Raw genomic sequence first — 21,552 nt, 5'->3', positions numbered from 1 at the left:
TCCTGTCCCTACCCCCCCCCCCCTCTCTGCCTTTCCCTCCCCCTCTCTCTCTCTCTCTCTCTCTTGTGATCTTCACACATACACACACACGTACATTTTTCTTTCTCTCTCTTTATCCTTCATTTCCTTTTCTCGTATACAAAAAAAAATCCCGATTCTCTCACCGACTCATGCATATACATAATTATGCATCCACTTAGTTTCTTTCTTTCGATTCCCTTAGAACCTGCACCGTCTCTTGTTTCACTATCCGTATTCATTTTGTTCTGACACTATTCATCAAGCTGTCATAGAATACGTAATTTATATATCTGTGCTGCTTGCTATACTATATAGCTACTATTTTCCATGTACTGTATAACTGGATTTGATGGAGGAAAATGAAACTGCTTGACCTACTTTGCATTCATAGAAAACAAGTTTTCCATTATTTCGATAAAATAATATACACAATTGAGACGCGTTCACAAGAACGAATTTGATACATTTTATTTCATTACATTTCACATACACAAGAAAATAACGACTTTGGCTTAGTGATGCAAATGTACACAAATATAATTATTTTACAACAAAATAAGACTTTTAGTCATCCGAAAGTGCGCTGTAAGCAATGATTAAGTAAATATTGGCATTCATGTGCGTTTTATGGTATTACATTAGAAAATAGTGTGATTTAATGTATATAATAATGATACATTTATAACAGGTGATATTACCATGATTAACGACGTGAATAAGATTCACATGGCTCCAAACACAGTTACGCCTGTATAAGGTCTGTCACTGAGAAACGTAATAACTCTTTTGATAAATGAATGTAGATTGTTTAATCCTAAAAAGACTGGATTATCGGGAATACTCTCCTGTCTCGGCCTTTGATCAACGAAAACTTCTGAAACTTGGCACATAGATAGAGAATTATATAACAAATATGCTCATGAAGTTTCATGTCTTTATCTCAAATGGTTTGAAAATGAACACCAATTGAGATTCGACAATTTTGCATTGATAAGGCTGTTTAGACGCTTTCCGTTCCTCTGTGGTTGAATTTGGAAAAAATTAAGTTTTAAAAATGCGAAAGTATTAGACTATAAAATCAATTTAAGTTTTTTTTGTTACGATATGTTATTGTACATCCAATGATCATTCCAAGCGCAATGAAGCATACGTACAACTGTGGGATTCTGAATGAAATTGAATTCGTTTGCACGGAAAATAATGAGTTACGTTATGACAAACGATCTGTGTGTTAATCTAAAGAGTAACTGATATTTTCACAAAACATAACTGTCGCAAAGTAAATTATCAATGTCAAATAAGCGATTAAGTATTGATTCATCAACATTATCTACAACACCGAGTGTGTAGAAAACAGTCCAAATTGAAGGCCCTTATTGAATGAATACCACATAACAAAACATACCTTTTTAGACTTCAGTTGCATCAGTTATGATATCAATAGATTAATTCAATACTTCTGCAGCTTGTACAATTTAACGGATTTGAAGGCCTTCAATTCTATGAATAATACTAAAAGTAGCCCTCTTTAGAAGTGCGAATATGCAATCTAAATTATGCACATAAATAAAATATATATAAAACTTATTCAACCCTGTTGAGCCGTCTGTAAATCTAACTCTTTTCAATATGAGTCCACTCACTAGACATGTTGTTTTCTTTATTTAAATTTCATTCATTTAAATCAACCTACATTTATTTTTCTGCCAAACTTACAAGATAAGCCCATGAAAAACCTTTCTTTTCTGACCGTACAAGTATCAACTGTCTCCCTTCGTCATACCCACACAAACGCAGCATAATTTTCAATCGCCTCTATGATATATAAAATGTGTTTGCTATATATACAGCTGTAATGCATTGTCGAACACTAAAATTGAATATATTCATGCACTTTTAAGAGGATTTTATCATGAAAGATATAATCCTGACTAATAATATATCATAAATGAAAGAAATTATGGGAGGCACATTTTGATTTACAACATGACAAAGCTTTGGAGGAAAAAAATAAAGCCCATAATAACGAAATTATTCAAAATGCGCACGAAGACAAAAACAGAGAAGAAGAAGAAGAAGAAGAAGAAGAAGAAGAAGAAGAAGAAGAAGTATCGCAAGGAAAAAAAACGTGCACAAATCAATTGAAGAATACATCGTACCACCGTTTAGCCAACATCATCTCTTCTTAAATTATAAGTTCCCATTTTCTTCAGGTTACATAATTATGAAGTCAATAACAAATAGTTCTTTGGAATACTTAACGTATCCCTCGTAGCGTTTCGTCGATTGCATTTACTTAACAAAGCGCCCAAGGTAATAAAAACATTCTTCCTAAACAATAAATAAATATTCATAAATACTTTATGGTAGATCATAATTATGCATGATCTGGATAGCTTTAAACCATGACATCAGGACCAGCCGGATGGTACATGTATTCTCCATTTTCCATTTCATCTTCATCGTTCGGGTTATCATAACCGTCCTCGGTCTGTCTCAGTTTTAGAGCAGCGTATGTGTTTCCTCCGACAGACTTTGATGGTTGTTTCTTCAATGAGAGGTTGTTGTTATCACCCCCGTAGATGTATGCCGTATCCTGCATGCTATCGCGTAGATGGCCGTTACTTGGTGCGTTAGGTGCATGTATCCCACTCCTGCCGCCATTTAGTTTACAATTCTCCTTTGGTGATCTGTGCGATTTGTTTGGTTTAAGATACGAATCGCTATCTAACGCCGCCTCATCTGCGGCTGGATGATCGTCGAACTCTAGGTACACCGGACGAGACTGCGAAAGGGGTTGGTATTCGTCCGGAGACTGTGGAGCTTTTGTGTTATTTGTCAAGCGAGATTCATAAACAGGGTCGTATCGATCATCCATTGTACTACCCTGAGATTGCGAGCCGTATGAAGATGGACCTGACTCGGATGCGGTACGTCCACTTCCTCGGCTATCTCGCGCTTTTGACTCTGGAAGGTCCGTTTCGTCACGTCCATAGGGTAGCTGATAAGTTTTCCTTTTGCTATAGTCTCCAATTGAGCTGGCTGGACTCCTTTCGAGGAGTTGATAAACTGGAGCGTTTTCGTCAACACTATCAGCTTGCATGGTAGGTGGGGCCTGCCCTCCATCTGTCATATCCGGTAGAGACCTCCACCTGCGAACACTCTCAGGAGACCTTCTTGGTCTGGACTGGTACTGTCCATGTACAGGAACGGGTGTGAATGCAGCGGAATCGTTCTTCTTCGAGCGAGGAACACCTTTATGTCCATTCCTGTTCAAGCGATTGTAATCTTCCCCTAGCGTAGTGCTTCGACCCCTTCCTGTCTGGTTTGGTACAAACCTCCTGTTGCCTCCATCTTTCAACGCCTGGCGAGCCCGGATCCTATCAATAGCCCTTCCTACATCTGCGCTGTTAGCATGCGTATCGGCTGTGTTGCTCCTGTACCGGTGGGGTTTCGAAGCCTGGTGCTGACCTTCAGGATCTGACAGGGAAGGCGTTACCTTAAGGTGCATGTAAGGCAACCCCTGCTGGTCACTCTCGGGTAGGTACTTGGTATATCCGTAGTCATCTTGGGGTGCACCAGGACCATCTGTACAATCGGCCAAAGCTGGATTGACCCCTGGTAGAAGGCTCATTTGCCGGACTGGTGGATGGGGAGGGTCGCCTAGGAGCTCGATGTCTGATACTGACCGATGGATTGATGGATCTGGGTTGAATGAGTTGATTGCAGACAGACTCTCACTTCGATACAACCCGTTTGGATAGGCTCCACCTCGTCTGGCAGGACCTGGTAGATGAAAGATTGATGAAACATAGCGAATTAGGTTCCTAATCATATCAAATGCTACCTTCTCGTTTATATCTTATAAATTTTCTGTACAAGTTCATCTTAAATGTGCTTCACATTTTGTAACCTAAAGCTCATGGAAAATATTCGAATTAGAAAATTGAGTGGTATATAATATTGTTAAAAGGCAAAGTATGAATAAATCACTAACATCAAAACTGTTTGTCGGACCTATCACCTTTAAACAATAATTATTCCCAGAGCGATGAGAGCTAAAATATACAGTGTATCTCACATGGAAGCTATGTTCACATTCTGCAGACAACAGTTGAAATATTTGGTTTTTAAATTCAGACAATGATACAACTCCAATCTGAGTGTCATGACACCTCAATCATTTTTAACATTAGAGGTTCATCTCAAACAATTAGAACTATCTACTTACTGTTGTTCGCTGATGTCATTTGGATTTCTTCGATCGTTGCATAATCCCGGTTCTGAGTGGGCATGTTGCGCCTGTAATGTAAACATTGAGAATATTTACCAATGAGTTCAAATTCGAAGGGCCTCCCTAAATTTATGCATAATATATACTTCAAAAGAGCATTTTATGTTTGTCACACACAGAGATCATGTCTGGTTTATTGAGAGTCAAACAATATAATAAAAACAATACAAAATTATCGCGAAACCGGTCCATTGCGCAGTCCGGTGCACATGTCAGCTCGTCACCATTAAATTTTGCATCAATTTTCAAGAGGACATATTCAAAGTGTTTATGAGTCAATACATTTTACCACTAGCTATAAGGAGCCAACAGCTTACCACAGCACATCCTCTGACAAAGTGGGAGTGATTTTACTCAGGTACGTGTTTAGAAGATTACACATTTTTTTAAACACTATAACTAAACCAAAATAGAGAAATTGAGATATAAACATTGACATCAAAGAACGAAGGGTTTTTGGTCCATTCTTGAGATCCACATCGTCATACCAGGTCCTATATTGCATATAAAACAAAGGGATAAATCATAAAAGTAAAATACCTTCTAGGGTTTCCATTCCACTTATCATAGTTAGAAGAGACCTTCATAATCTTCTACATGTGACTAATATGAACTTGATTTTTTTTGTTATCCCAGACTTAAATGAAAGGAGATGATAAGGGGCATGACTTGGTCTTACCTGGGAGGAAGTTTTGGAGCTCGATTCTTGTTATTTTTCCTTCGAAAATAACAAACGAACACGACGATGAGACAGATGAGGAGACCGGCCAAAAAGGTGCCCACAGCAATTCCCAAAATTCGAGCATCAGCGGGGGAGAGGCCTGAACCTGTTTCAAGAATACGTAAATCATTTGTCAACTTTATTTGCTTTGAATCACACCTTTAAATTGATATAAACCACTGTGGTCAATATGGTATGGTATAATCAATCTATTGCAACCAGTGGCGTACGCAGGATTTTTTCAAGGGGGGGGGGGGGTTAAAATCGGGCCAAAATTTCGCAACGACTCAGCTTTATTATTTTGCTCCCGAAAATTTCAAAAACGCGCCGGTCGAAAAGTCGCTCAGTGGTGGGGGGGGGGGGGGGTGGTAAGCGAACGCTTTTTTTTTTTTTTTGGAGTCCAAAAAAAATCGCAACGTCTCTGCCAGCCGAAAAGTCGCTCAGTGGGGGGGGGGGGGGGGGGGGGGGGGTAAGAGAACACTTTTTTTTTGGGGGGGGGTCTCGAAATTTAAAAATTTGACATTTTGTTCCGTTGGGGGGGGGTAAGGTCACCTTTTTTAGGTCAGTCATTGGCATAATTTTTTTTTTTTTTTTTTTTTTTAAATAAAAAAGGGGGAGGGGGGATTTACACAAAAAACATATACAAAACATACACAGGAGGGGGGTTTAACCCAAACCCCCCCCCCCCCCCTGCGTATGCGCCTGATTGCAACCACCAGACTCACTACTCATTCTTATTTGCGTACGATATTCACAATACGCTGCTGTTGGAAGTATATTTCTGTGACATTCAATAATTAATGAAATACAATTCGTATCATTCAAATGTATTACACGTGTCGTACACTGCTGTATCATATTAACAATTATTACCCCTGGTTGAAATGACAATGTACTGAGGGTGGGTATCACAACATAAGCGACTTATACTAGTCTCTTCCCATATTCAGTACCATGTTCTGGTGTCCAATTATCAAAATGTATGCATACTGTTACATTAAAAGCAACCCACAAGTTGAATCCCATGTCATAACATCGATGATATCTTGACGAAGTATAATATGTTGATTTAAGTAAAATACATTAATAATATTATTTTCCATTATTTTGTATACGAATACGAAAAGTTTACGAGTAGGAAATCGTGCTACAGTTCGATTTTTGTTTTACAAAATTGTATTAATGCGATATAGTATAAAAGGATAGCAACTATCAACGCAAAAGAGAACGCTCTCAACATCTCATGAATACATTGACAATGGTTTCTTCGTAACCATGACAACAGGCAACTCACACAAAGATGACAGGAAATTGACTAACCTGTTGGTTCTGGTTTTCTTGGAATAACTACGTCAATCTGCCGACCGGTCGTCATTCGGGTCCTGTGAAAGATTGATGACAAATTTTGAAATTCTTTTAGTACATCATCATCGCACATAAGATTATACATGAGTAATTAAGAATTATTATTTATTTATTTATCAAATTTATTTAAAATATTTTGTCCATAACCATCATAAACCGGGAGAGGCATCAAACCCTGATGTGCATGGGGGCAGCTCCCCCTAAATAGTTTCACAGCATTGTGTATCTATAGAGCTTGTGGGGTTTTTCATCAGTGTGGTTATGCCCTCCCCAATCATGGAATCGAAATTCCTGATAGCAATTGTGTGACTTGAGTGTTACAAGTGGGACCAGTGCCATATACAAATTCTGTGTTTTCCTCTAAAGTTGTTCCTGAATATGAAGTTATACTCTGACAAATGAAGACAAAATGTTTACGTGCATGGGACGAAAAAAGTCAATCCGACATAACAATAAGGGATAGAGCAACGTCGATCTGGCGCTGCTCAGTGGCTGCCGGGCTCACGATCAATTGGGCAAAAAGAATTTCCGTTTCGGTTTAATAAAATTTGGAGTGGACCATTAGGCTATTATTGTTGTTATTGTTATTGTTGTTAACACTTAAAAATGTCAAATATACATTATGCCCGTTGCCGCACAAGGCGTCATTTCGATTGCGTTATTAGGTACATGCGCTATTCAAGCCTATGGATGCAATTAGCGAATGCGTGTGTAATTTAACGCACTGTTTTTGCATTCACTCTCGCACAGCGCGTCAGGCCGTGTTGTATGCTGACACTGTCCTACGTCAGCTATGTGTGACTTAAGACTGCGTCAGCAACTTGTCTGGCGCATCATTTGATAGTGTGACATTGTTCAAAGCGTGGATGCAACATTAGCATTGCATACGTTGTGTTGATTTGCTGGCGCATGGGTTGATTGACCTCACAGGTCTAATTAGCGCAGGTATAATTAGCGCATGTATAACGCAATCGAGATGACGCATCGTGTGCAATGGGCATCATTGATACTTACGTCATTGGAACAAATGGCGTTGGCGTTGGCGGTAAGGCTATGCCGCAAATCGGGTTACACTGAGGTGCACAGAACTCGCTGAGCACCACGTAGCTGTCTGGTTGACTGGCGTCCCAAGCTCTGAGAGCGTAGTCTGTACCGTTTGTCTCGTTCTTGAAGAAGACCAGAGGGTTCGGTCTCGTCTGAAGACAAGTCTTTACGTTAGCCTCCCGATTCTGAGCGATAACCACCTTGTTTGGGTCGTTGGGACACGTTCCGAAATCTGTATAGACAATGGTATTTCGGAGAGAACATATTAAGTATTAATGCAATAACAGATATGGTACAGCATGGATGTTACCTTCGAAATGATCTGCCTCCGAAAAATCTTGGGTTTAACCAGACTAGACAAAATAAGAAACACAACAATTCGGAGGACTCTATAGGACTGGATGAAACCATTCTGGACAAGATAGCCCGAAAACGGCTGCGATTCTTTGGCCACGTCAACAGGATGAGACCATCACGATACCTAAAGATACTCCTAAATTCTAATATTCATGGTGATAGACCCCGGGGCAGACCAGCCAAGAAATGGCTTGATTGTGTAAAGGCTGATTGTGCTACTAGATGTCTGAGATCCCTCACAGAAGCGACCAGAACGTCACAAGATAGGAAGATCTGGCTTGAGGTCATGAAGCAGAAGCCATCACACATCTCCCAGATGGTGCGGAAGGCTTATGTCAAAGTAGGTCATGAATGTTAAAGTAAATAAAGTCAATTTCCCGCTAAAAAAGACTATATCCTTTTTATTTTAATACGAAAAAAAACCGCGGTATCTCCACCCGATTAATTCACCATGCCCATCAAGAAGTGAAAACAAAAGTGTCACAGGGGGCTGATCTTCTTTGGCATTATAAAATTTATAAAATTCTGAAATTTGCGACCGGTTGAAGTGTGCGGGCAAAAAAGGACACCTTCTCTTAAGTTGAATGCTATTAAGTACTCTAACTTACCTATAAAATCACCAAGTGAGCAGGCATTCAAAGCGAACGGGTCTAAGAATTGCGTTAAGTTGATGTCAGCTCCTGTACATTCACACCAGCCCACGCAGGATACACTGTCAAAATATATGAAAAAATGAACAACAATTAGACAAACGTTGCTTATACATGTACACGTACCTCCAAATCTGTACCTGTCTATTCAGATTACCATTGCACAAACGTGCAAAGCCTTTCAAAAATTAAACTCAATGGGTATCCAATTGAAATCATGTTCTGGTTATAGAATTCGTCATTATAATGTTTGCACATTTGAATAGGTGCTGAACAAGACTACTGAAAGTTAATTTTTCGAAAGTTTTGGCGACCATGTTGATTACATTCTTGGAATTTTCTATTCTATATTACATTTTTAAAGCTGTTCCTTTTGAATTTGTAATATATGTTTTTCATCCAAATTAAATATGTGATGGTAAAAAAAAAAGGAAGTGTCAATAACCCCTTTTTAGTATGCTTATATGTTAGTGAACCCTGTGGTATGACTCACATCACAGTCCCTGAAAGCGTGGAACGTCATTGAGACATTAAAAAATATATCAACATAACAATCAATGATTTATACTACTTCAATACGTCCCAGCGCTATTAATATCATCTTGATACAATAGTCCCAGCTGGCCATTTTAATTGATTTATACCATCGCATGTATTATGGGTGTTACACTCGTTTCGTCAATGGCATTGATCTCATGCGGTCGTTCACCCATGCAATCATACTCTCCCCTCTCATTAAGTTTTTCAGAGTAATAGCAAATGTTTGTTATTAATCCTTTTCACATTTGCAATCTTTTTTCTACTATCCCTATTTTATAAGATATAACAATAAAAATCTTTTTGTTAGTTGCTTTACCCGTTTTCATTATATAGTTGGCTATATATCAGTCGGTTTATCTTGTTTTTTTCATTGAATTTTGCTTCTGAACAGTGAAATGAAAACCGTACTGTGACACACGTGAAGATAGCGTTATTATTCTGCTAGTAAGTTTTTATAACATAATGATGCGAATACGGAAAAGCAAGTTACTACAACCAACTCGAGATGAAAGCATTAACCTTTCAAACGATTTCCCGTTACTCTCCTCGGATACCAATCACTATGCTGCAATATAAGTCCCTATTTTACATAAATATCTTTATACATGGAGCTATTAGAGCTGATGGATAAAACCAGAGAAATATTAGAAACCGATTCTGCCAACGACCCTCGATTCTCGGAATCCACGAGCCTACTGAATCAAAAATAAGTGATGGAAATAAATGGAACACGTGCGAAGGCAATATACATGGCACGCATAGGGGTGATACACAGAGAAAAGACCGAGTGAAAGAGGGAATTCAAAGCGAGAGAGAGAGAGAGAGAGAGAGAGAGATAGAGAGAGGGAGGGAGAGAAAGAGAGAGTATGTGTGTGTGTGTGTGTGTGTGTGTGTATGTGTGTGAGAGAGAGAGATGGCGAGATGAAGTTGATGAACATAAGATAGACATAGAAAGACAAAGAAAGTAATGTAAGAACAGAAATGGAAATTGATAGAGAGGGGGGAAAGAGATAGAAACAAATATTGTGCGAGAGAAAAAAAGAGAGAAGAGATGGAGACAGCGATATAATGATTTAGAGAAAATTTGAGAAAAACGAGACAGAGAGATGGAGATTGGGGGAGAGTAGGAGGGGAAAGATAAAGAAAAGAGCAGATGAAAGAGAGTTCGAGAGAGAAAGTAAGAATTATGGAAGATATAGAGAGGAGGGGAAGCAGGTAAAGGGGGAGAGAGAGATGGATAGAAGAGAATGATATATAGAGAGAGAGGGAGAGAGAGGGAAAGAAAGAGAGAGAGAAAGACAGATAGAGAGAGAGATAGAGAGAGAGAGAGAGAGAGCTGGAGAGCTGAGAGAGAGTAGAGAGAGAGAGAGATGGAGGTTGAAGAGAGGGAGAGACTTTGCTTCCCGGTGATTCCTCCCTGTTTCCAGGAATTATGACAATAGGCTCCTCCTGCTGTCTTGAATAATTTGAATTTGATTATACTGCCAGCGTCCGTTCAACTTGAAATCGATTTCCCCGCCCAGGTACATTATACACGCAATCAGGCAGACACTCGGTTCTCACGAACAGGTTTGTCAGTATATGATTGCGAACCCGAAAAAAAGTATTCCAAATACAAGTACACCTTTTTGTCAAGATCTTAACATTAGTCAACTAAACAAAATCATTCTTTTACCAATACATTTCGCTAGACTTACAAGAACAGTCGTGTTTATAATAATTTTATAATTGTGTATCATAAGTATACAGAACTGGAAAAGACTTGACATAATTGTACAGTGTACCTGCAGCATTGGTAACAAGCTGCCTTTATTTAGAAACTTCTATTGGCTCACGCTCTGAAGTGGTACAAATAAATGTTAATTTATTCATTGCTTGTAATATATACAGAGACACATCGGCTTGGATTGATGATTATAAAATAGTTAACAAATAATGACTCATAAGAGACGAACATTCAGTGCAAAGCGTAAAATCGCGTGCTCGCCTGACGAAACATGAATGCAACTAAGTATCAAAATCATTCTCATAACCAAATCGTGAGCTGATAATCCTAGTTAAGAAACAAATCTCATTATTCCGGACAGTAAGTGTGGCGAAAGGAACATAATGAGTGATTTTCATCTTCCAAATCTTGTTTTCGCCCTTTTTGCAGACGACACGCGCTTGAGTAAAACCTGGATGATGACGATGAGTCATCATCACAGGCAAACAATGGGCGCGAAAGCAGAAGTCATGCGTTCACCGATTCGGTTAGAAAGATACCAGTATGTAGATGCAGCGTGGCGCCGTCGTACATTTTCATGCATGCCATACACACCTTGTCAAGGTGACCTTGAGCCTTTAATTTGGTGATGACCTGGTCATGAGGTTTTCAGTGACTATGTAAGAAATAATGATAATACTTAACACAATCAGTCACTATAGCATCTGATAACATATTCGTACTTTCAATACATTATGTTATCAGATTAATGTCATCTATGGAATAAGGTTATATAGGTTTGACTAGATATAAAGTTTTCCACATTTCCAATAACAGAATGCTTTTGAAATGAATTTTTTTTTTTAAAGGATAAGAAATTACATAATTCATTAAATCCAATCATAGAAAAAGACTATATGCCTTCGTGCATTTGAATCGAAAGCGATGCTAGAGAGAGAAAATTTCCCTAATAAATTTAATGCTTCACCCATTCTTTCACAAGCGAAAGTCGGTAATGAAAATTCAACTGGTTACATCGTATGTTTAATCGTTGGCCAGTACATCGTCTAGTAATTGCAAGCATCATTGACGCGCTCATATTATCAACTTGTTACTACTACGCATTGCGGTTTCACCCCGATGATGTAGATGTGTCGAGAACAAAAATCGTAGCCTTAGATTAATCTAATATCACCATCTCCATCCCTGTAATGTTGCTACAACAACATTTTATCCCGAATTGAGCCATTTAATATTTCGATATCTAAACTGATTATTAATGTATTGCTGTATGGGACGCTTAAAGCCATGAATATCATATTGTATGCCGTGAGATTACTGAAACATTAGCTCTTTTGTATGGATGCGCATTACCATAATTATTTTGAGGCGCCACCATTATTCATCTGCTACCGATGTAGACATACCGACCCAATGAATCGCGCCTCGGCAAGGTGTGGGCTTATAATCCGATTTAGAAAGCTTCAAAGTCCGTCTGTTAAAATAGACAGGCTTATTCCAGATCAACACCGGAGAATCACGTTGCTCGCATGGCTGCATCCAGTTACCATGGTGACCCGTGCATTGGGATGAAGATGAATATGATACATCATGTAATGATGTTGTAGTAACGCATAATATAGTTATGTTGTTAAGGTGTAGTAAATGTAGATACAGTTATAACCATGGAAACTAAAAAAACCTCGATGACCGGCTGTCCTTTATAGGAGAAAAATTAATCGAAAAGAAAAATGATAAATTGTGGCCTTTCAATTCAGATGCTTTAAAAAAGAAAGGAAAATTCTAAAAGGAAACTGATGAAAAACCCGATATTGCCATCAAATTGAGATAAATAAGACCACTAAGATTTCTCCCAAAATTGTAAAAGTTTTAAGAGAATAAATAAAATGAACCAACAATTTGTAATGTGTTGTCATTTACAATAACCTCAGTTGTGTTGGAAAGGTTTACGTTTGATATACCCTGCTTGTCCTGTAGGAAAATAAAATCAGGTCGCGGAGACTTGGGTTCAACCCATTTTGTTGGTAATCAATACTAAGCGCATTTGATTATAAGCCTTCAGAGATATCAAAAGCAGGTCATCCAAGTGTCAATACATTTAGCTTGTCTCTCTCTTTTACGCATACTCAACGACAGGGGATTTTTTTTTTTGCACAACCTGATAGTAGCTGTTACGATAACGGTCAAAATTGATACAAAGATTATCCACATTAACTAATGTTTATTATGATTTAGCAATACCTAGCCTTTTTTTCTTGTAAAAACAACTTAAGATCCATCCGATATTCTGTTCCTTATAATTATATTCCGAACGTATAATATGCAGCATTATGTTGGTAATTTCAATGGAATTTCGATCATTAACATTACCCAACATTTTTCCCCGTTTATGTGCCTCACATAATGCCTTGCTGCTATTTCTGACAACACCGCAAGGTATTTCACGCCCATCACATCACATCAGATTGACAACAAACCAGTGACGCCATACCCAAAGGCATCTATGCTAATGAACCATCCATCTTAATTCTGGGTCACTCAAAGTGAGGTTGCGGAGGATTTGCCTTGCATGTGGGTCACTTAAGAACGGGTCAAAACTGCCGAGTGGTCAAGTACTTTGCATTCTGTCTCTTTTAGCTATCTAAGTATAGGTTACTTCCTAAACTTATTGAATTTCAGTTTTCTTAGTAGTTGATTAGTGGGAAGAAAATTCGGGTGAAACATGCTGATCGATTCCATTTTTGCGGAGTCTACAATAGATGAGTGTGAGTGCTAACTCACACGCACTCGCCGCACACTTACACGCACACCCACATTCGAGCGTGTGCCACTGACAGCAAAATATCAAGGCGGTGGCGCCTTCGTCATTTATTTATTCGTTCGAATAACTAAATAAATAGGTTATTGCAAGAAAAAAAACCTTGCCTTTGCAATACCGATGATTATACAATACACACCATGTGAATGGCATACTGCTCACCATAACTTGATAATCACAGCTTTTTTTCCAAATGTTATTGGACATATTATGCTTGGTTTAAAACACATTGTAAACCCAACATGACCTTATCCGAAGTATCATCAAGGGAAATTATACTGTTTTTTTTCCCCGTATGCTCATCAAGGAATTCAAGCACCCTTCCAAAGATAATCATAGAATAATGAAAAAGAGGAGCTCGTACGCACGTTAGACATGAACAGATCTATCCCGACAAGGGTCATTTATTACTTAATGTACGGTGGAGGTGATAGAGAATGGCTATAGATGTTTTGAATCAAAGAGTTCCGTGAAGTTGGCAGTATGGAGATAAGCGCATCAACATGAAACTATTTTGTTTACAACATATCCGACAGTTGCATTGAGTTATTTTTTCCTGATTTTGCCGATTATTGCGAAAACAAAGTATGCCGGAAGTTTCAATAACTCCCACACTACCACATTGCTGGTAAATAGTACTTTGACAATGGACATGATAGTGGCCTTTATAATAAGATTAATTAGCCGAAATTTTACTTCTTTTGTTAGTTCGGAAAGATCTAAAGAAATCCTTCCGCAAGTTTCTCTTTCTTAGTACTAATTGCATTCTGTCAAACGGGGAATTTTCATCCTTTCTACCGGGCTCAATGGGTTCATTTTGTATAGAATAGTTCAATGTCCATATTATTACTCCGGAACTTCAAAATAGTACCACAGTTGCACTTGGTGTGGGATTAAGCAATTCTTCCGCAAGTTTCTCTTTTTTCAGTACTAATTGCATTCTGTCAAACTGGGAATTGTTATCCTTTATTTTGTATTGAATGGTTCAATGTCCATATTATTACTCCGGAACTTCATAATAGTACCACAAGTGTTTTTAGACTACATGGTATGGGATTAAGTACGATAATGGCGTAGTCGGTAATAGTAGTTTCAGTAAAAGGGAGCAATGGCTTTTCTATGTGGATGACACGCGAGTGAGTGAAGCGACCGAGCGGTGTGGTAGGGGCTTGTGTCATTCTCCTTCTCCCGTGTGTTTTTCCCTCCCGATTTCTCCTTCTCTCTTTCTTTTAATATCTTTCTTTCGCTATTCTAGGGGCACGTGCCCTCCCTCTCCTCATGTAGCTACCATGACTACGCCAAATGGTGAACTAGCAGCCATATGACAACAATCACCTGGAAGTTCCACTTGTGTCGACAAAACTATACGCATTTCCTGTAGGCACAATAGGGCCCTCATAGCAGAAACGAAAATTGAATTTCGTTGCCTGGCTGCTTTCTAAGTGGATTACAGCGAAATGGTGAAAAAAGAGAGCACCAAAACGATTACCGTATGAATCTAAAGGCTGCAAATTATGGTTAGGTAATGTGGAAAGGAATCCTTATGACTGTGTTGACAGACTAAATAAATTATCTCATAATATCACTTCGGGACTCGATAAGAGTTATTGAAACGCGTTTCGCGACTACTTCCGCACAACAACACAAACCTGGTTGAAGAAAATATCTCACGGGTTCCTGTCCTTTCCCTTTTTCACTCTCCCTGAGTTTACCAATAGATACTCAACTTTCTCTTTTATTCGTTTCCATCTTCCAATCAAACATTATCGAAATATCTTTTCAGCATGAATAAGCAGAGTTTATTACTCATTTACTGATATGCCCTCGGAGTGGACCTAAAGCCGTCGGTCCTCTGGTTGCTTACTAACAAACATTTATGCTTTCTTAGCAGTCAGGTAAAAATAACCACCACTAAATAACCACCAAATGAGGACGAGATACGTGATTAAAGTCAGATATTAAAGACAACTATATACAATCTAACAATTAATCATGATGTCAGGAACCCTCTCCGCTTATGTTTCCCACAATGATCCTTCCAAGATGTACTTCCTTCAAGGTTCATGAAAGGCCCCTCTCGCGCCATTTCTCCTAAACCAAGTTAGGAGCCTAAGCCCTGTGAAAGTTTCTGAACCTATGCCAGCAATCATCACGAGGGAAACAGCCGACCCCAAATTCTTGGAAGCATCGAAGGCACATGCCGTCAGCAGATGTCCAACTGAGTGAATAATAACTGGAGGCACCGCAATGTCGACTTTTCCATCTCATGTTCATAATGTCGTCTGCTCCACCTTCGCGATGTTAATCGGTTTACCGCGGTTTCATGCGAATCACATTATGAGCATGTGCATCCAAGCAGCAGGCGATGGACTAATCCCTTTCCCACCAAAACGGCAATACATTAATTTAATAATTTTTATAGGGGGGCCTATGAAGTATAGAATAAAGTGTCTCTTTTAGGAGTTAATCATTCACAAATAATGTCTAATGAAAAAATGATCGAAAAGGGATCAATTTCTCGGTGTGCCTATTTATGAAGTAAAAATATATTGATGTGTGTTTTGATAGCCTTGTGTAATGTATTTGAAATTCCGCGAACCACACCATGCAAGGCACATGGGGGTAAGTTTGAGTGGCATGCATTGTTCATAACATTATTTTTTTGTTTATAACATTATTATTTCCATGACTTTCCAGGACAAAAGCCAAACAAGGGTAACCTCTGGTCATTTAATGATGTAGCGATAACACATCCGCTGATGTAATATAAGTCATGATTGCAGTTTTTTGTGAAACTAGGTTGAATGATACGCTGAGCTATAAAAAGATCTATTCTCTTCAACCAAAAGGTTATAACCATTAATAAACTTCCCCAACAGGTCATACTTAGCCAAATCGAACGAGGGGATCCATTTCCAATAATTGTGTAATTTGCATTGAATATGAAAGAAAGGCGAACGCCTCTAATTACAATAATGAAATTAGCATGTCTATATTAATGGCTATCACAGCATGCAAGAAGTATTTGGTAATTATTTAGGCTTCTAGACCAGGGTCGAGAGAGACAAGTTAAAATGTGATGTCTAGTAAATGTGATGTCTAGTAGTGTAACCTGTAAACATGCAACCACGCTTTGATTCGAAAATACTGTACTTGCCATCGCTCTTGAAAGTACGATCGCAAACATCTATACATTTGTCATGTACAACCGTGGTCCTTTTATAAACCTATGTTCAGATATATTTATATGTCGTGACTACAGGTGGAACATTTTGCTCGATGTTGATCCTATTATGGCTTATTATCGCAATGCACTATGTGACCCAGTCGTACACAGTATGAGTGAATTTCCTCTCTTCCATGTAGACCAGCATGGCGCAGTTACAGATCACCGAATACAGCTTGCATTCCTTGCAACCTGTCATATCGAGTCATCGTCATTTCTAATATCGCTGCACTAATATGATAAGCAGCTATAGCTCATTATAATGGACACATCCCTGCGACTAATTTCCCTATCAATTGAATTCCAAGATAGTATCATATTTTGATCGAAAAGAAAATTATTAAAAAAATTTCGACAATAAGGAGATCCGTTGATTCTTATTTTTTCATTTTTTAGAAGGGAGGAACCCTCCACGCCTTCCCTTATTAAGCAGCTCCCATGCCAGCAGCGAATATGAACAACTATTTATGGCATAATTATCTATGCTATCTAATGTTTCCGCTTTTGATAATTAGATTTTAGCGCACTGAAAACGTGGACAATAATGGGTACTTCTAATTAATCATGGTGAATTATCTAATTTTACTCGTTAATCTACGGACACCTTTGTCACCCATACAAATTGAAAGTGATCTGCGGTATAACGTCGATATTAAACAGTATAGTACGTACGTAGACGTCTAAACCCCAAACCAGATCCACGTCACTCCCGTCTCTTCAATAAACCCGATACCCTCTTACATCATCTACATTGTTTCATCGTTTACTTTCACCATCATCTGCAACAGTCAACGACCTCGATGAACTTTAAAGAAAGGATGCAAGTTCAAGGTCTTCATGCACGCAGCGGCCGTGGTTTCTTGGAGACATGGCTGCCGCTGAGATCCCCTCTCCCTAAGGTTTCTTCTCCCTGTGTCCCTGCTTGCTCGCGATTGTTTTCCTCAAAAACGATTATAAAGTACTAATCATTCTTCCTTGATGATTCGTTCTGACATGGCATCACGTCACAGGCTCATGCACAGCCAGTACTGGCGTCCAAGGAAGGAATGGCATCGAGAGAGGACACAATAGCATCGCAACTGAAACAAAATGACTACGTGAGGATGGCGAGTCTTTTTAGACAGCATCATCACGGGTCAACGGCCGTCCGTACATCTGCATCATTGAGTGATGACTGCTAAGAACAGGGCCAGGGGTTAATGTCTGGAAGAAAGAGACTGACTCCACGTCAGGAATTAGAAATAGAAATGGACGGATGGTTGATGGATACAGAGAAGTTAAAAAGTAGCTGGGTTCGTCATTCTACTTGTCTCACGAAGTAAGACAAGAGAGCGCTCACACAAACATACACACAGCTTTCCATGTACATGGTGATTCTTTCTTATCAACCATTGTATAATACCGCTAGCATATGGCGCCATTTTATAAATGGTATTTCTCTGTTCACAACCGACAAGGTTTAACCTCGTACGCCTCTGTTTCATTAAAAAGACTTAAAAAATAAGTCTTCAACTACCGTCACGTACGTCTAAATCCATCCATTGATAAATGGCGTAGGCACAAAGGGGGCCCAAATCGAATTAATGGTGAACAGAATGAAGAGGGAAGAAGAAAGTCGATATCAAAAGAGGACGATACAACCCGGCCTTTCCACACCCCTTCTCCATAAACAGTGGTCTTGTCAATTCGAAGTTCATTCACTAAGGAGTAAGACAGGTGAACACCTACCCCCCCCCCCCACCTCCTCTCCACGATACTAGTGCCCCCTCTTGTTACGCTTCTGTACTGGTGGTGCTGATTGACAGTTACTCAGGAAGGTTATAAATTATATGTCATTGCCCTTTCACAGATCAAGACGTCCTTCCATAAAGTGTAATAAGATTTATTAATTGAGGACGAAGTATTTTATCACTGCGTGTATTGTTGAGTCCGGACAGCCTTTTTGTCAGAGATAATGTTGTTTAATCCTATGTTCGTTTTGCTTGTCAGAGTTTGGTTGAATTGGACCCGCCACCCTTTAACAAATTCCTGGATCCATCCCTGAGAGTACTAAAGATAAAGGTAGCGAGTCGAAAGGAAAATAAAACGAAGAGGCAAACTACAAGAAGTGCAAAATGTACGTTAAAAGTAAAAAATCAGCATGAAGAATTCTTTTTCAGTCAAATTTTCTTTTAAACATCAGTTTTAAAAAAAATGAATTAAATAAAGTTGTTAAGTGGATATTGAAATACGCTGTAACGAAGCGAAACAAACATATCATTCGAGACAAGATCAGGACCCTAACTGAAAATTCGATTCGCCCCCCCCCCCCTCGATCATATGATTGATAATTTCAAGGAGAACAACTACATGTATAGTCATAGCTGTACATATGTACACACAGCACCAAATTCTATATACCTGTATATGGCCAATTAATTAGCGACATCTCCTGCTACATAATCAGATTATTTATCAGATGTATTTGTATATGTTGTTCTGTCCTTTCTGGAATTCGTGTTGACCATGCCGTTAATGATGTCGCTAGTCATAACGGTGATCAGGAGGCATGTTTTACAGACAGCCTACACCTGCTAATGAAGGATGGAGCCGGAAGGCCACAGAGAGGGGCACAACCATACAGAGAGGGCATAATAATGATGGGGGCGGCAGTGCGAATTTCCAGGAAGGCCTACGTCCAATGTCCAAAATGATAAAGAACCGATGTTTAAAATATTGAGTTGATATTTAAAGGAAATAGTGGGTGCCAATGACAGGAAACTGTAAGGGAGATCGATCGATTGACGTCTGTCTGAATGTCAATTTGAGTTTGTTTTTCTTTAATTTATAGCGGTCACCCCCATATAAGGGCAATGCAGAGTACAAGCATCACGGAAATAACTTTTACATCACTTTTTTTCTCCATCCAGGCCAGTAGATTATCTTTCAAATATGAACGGATTCTGTTATATTTGCCAATTCATATCAAGCTCTTTATAAAATATTCGATCATATATTTGTATAATTAATTTTTTTTTTTTAAATATATATATATATACAAAAAATAACAAAACAAACCTACATTTCTACGAAGATTAATCTATTTCATTGAAACCTATTTTCTTAGAGTAATATAAAACAAGGTGAATTCCCAAAAATGTAACATTAAAAGGGGATTATAAAAATAAATACCATTTGAATCACTCGACATGTCCTCAAGAAGTAATAATCTTCTCTGAACTCGCAAGGACGCAATCATGTGGTCAAATAGTGAAGGAGAATGACATGCCTAAAGCAGACATTATAGTCTCAGTACGTGAAGTCGTGCTAGTAAACGCAAGGATTTTTTTGGAGACAACATGCACTAATATGGCAAGTAATCAATCCCTAAATGGCCATAAAATTAAAACATAATCCTATAAGAATCAATTACGCTCTATACAAGTCTAAAACGTAGACTCGCATACAAGGTACTACTGTTTATTTTTCAATCACATTAAATAGTAACATTTGAGCCGGGGGATTTGGTATTTAATTCCCTAGCCCTTGCTCACTTGTGCTTCGCCATTGGTCAGAGGCAATTAGCTTTCTCGCCAGATACACTGAAGGACAATCTATCATTCTATCTTGCATAATGCAAATACACTCGTATCTCTCCAGCATGTCTAGTGTACAAGCAGGGAGATGTAAACTCACATCTCCCTGGTACAAGCATTCTTTAATAGACGTTTTTGATTATGAAAGGTGTAATAATTGCCCTAACGCTGTAAAACGGAAGGTTTTACGGTTGCATAGTTCTTGAAAATTTCAATTCAGAAGACGTGAAACACCTTTGTGTCATGAAAAGCTACTTCTAAAGAAAATGACAATGTGCTGCATTTGCACAACAGGGTGGTAGATTCGCTGTACTCTGTGAAAGGCTGCTAGTTATAATAAAACATGTTTTTAAAAGGATAGCATTCTTTTTCACTTGAGATATAAAAATGTTTCACATGACCTTCAACCCTTACATCCAGAACATATATAACGAATCCATACTGTTCATGACAACGAGCAAGATTAATGTCTTCCTTTCAATGTAAGGGTGTGTAGGCGGACTGTTCTGACGTCTCCGTGGGCCTCATTTAATCATGTTATCAAGGTGAGATTCTGAGATGGACACATTGATAACATAGCGATGCAGGCCGGCCGCCATCTTGGAAATGACCTTAATGCCTAATGGGACCGCCATGGCGTCCTTTGTACACTGTAACGAAGGGAGAGCATTATTGACAGTATTCAAGCAGCGACCATGGATGATGTTTTTCATGTCACGGGAAGCTAAATATTTCCGTATATCACTCTCTTTTTATTTTGTTCAGTTTGAGAGGATATGTATCAAGGTAGCCCATAATGAGGTTTGATGTGGAGCCAGTTGGCATTAAAAAGAGAGGTAGAGCCATTCCAATTTTATAGCGTGTAACATTATTTTAATTGTTCAAAACAATTTACGCAGTGTTCGCTGAGGAGAGGGTGCCTAGAAGTTGCCTCTTTGAAACGAAATATCATAATCATATGATACGAAATAAGCTATAAGATCTGCTGGTAGTGGTAAAAATTTATCATCCATATTTTAATTGTTAAACACAAGCATACTCCTCACGCAAAGGAGCCTTGTATATTCCCTCCGTTAGGAGTCATAACTATTAGGGATCACTTCATATAATTATAGTGGTTTGAATTAATCTTTTTTGGGGGGCTTAATTCCACTCTTTCTGATTGTAGAATTTCACTCCAAAAGAAAGTGATCAATTTCTTTCACTGAATGTCCA

The 21,552-nt window shown here is 38.7% G+C and overlaps 1 protein-coding gene across 1 annotated transcript in view; it reads right to left on the bottom strand.

The window, feature by feature from the left end:
* Nucleotides 1–463: 463 nt before the first annotated feature.
* LOC100889510 overlaps nucleotides 464–21,552 on the bottom strand; it is a 35,859-nt gene continuing 14,770 nt past the window's right edge. Inside the window, exons 2-7 of the mRNA XM_030972352.1 lie at nucleotides 8,411–8,514; nucleotides 7,416–7,677; nucleotides 6,357–6,418; nucleotides 4,995–5,142; nucleotides 4,253–4,323; nucleotides 464–3,807 (exon numbers count right to left, since the gene is read on the bottom strand). Of these exons, the coding sequence (XP_030828212.1) occupies nucleotides 2,420–3,807; nucleotides 4,253–4,323; nucleotides 4,995–5,142; nucleotides 6,357–6,418; nucleotides 7,416–7,677; nucleotides 8,411–8,514 (2,035 nt within the window). The 3' untranslated portion in view covers nucleotides 464–2,419. The remainder of the gene's footprint in view (nucleotides 3,808–4,252; nucleotides 4,324–4,994; nucleotides 5,143–6,356; nucleotides 6,419–7,415; nucleotides 7,678–8,410; nucleotides 8,515–21,552) is intronic.

The sequence above is a fragment of the Strongylocentrotus purpuratus genome, unplaced genomic scaffold, assembly GCF_000002235.5.
Source record: "Strongylocentrotus purpuratus isolate Spur 01 unplaced genomic scaffold, Spur_5.0 spur5_scaffold_6, whole genome shotgun sequence".
Classification (NCBI taxonomy): Eukaryota; Metazoa; Echinodermata; class Echinoidea; order Camarodonta; family Strongylocentrotidae; genus Strongylocentrotus; species Strongylocentrotus purpuratus.
The sequence above is the reverse complement of the archived record's forward strand: the minus strand, read 5'-3'. Positions and strand labels throughout refer to the sequence as shown.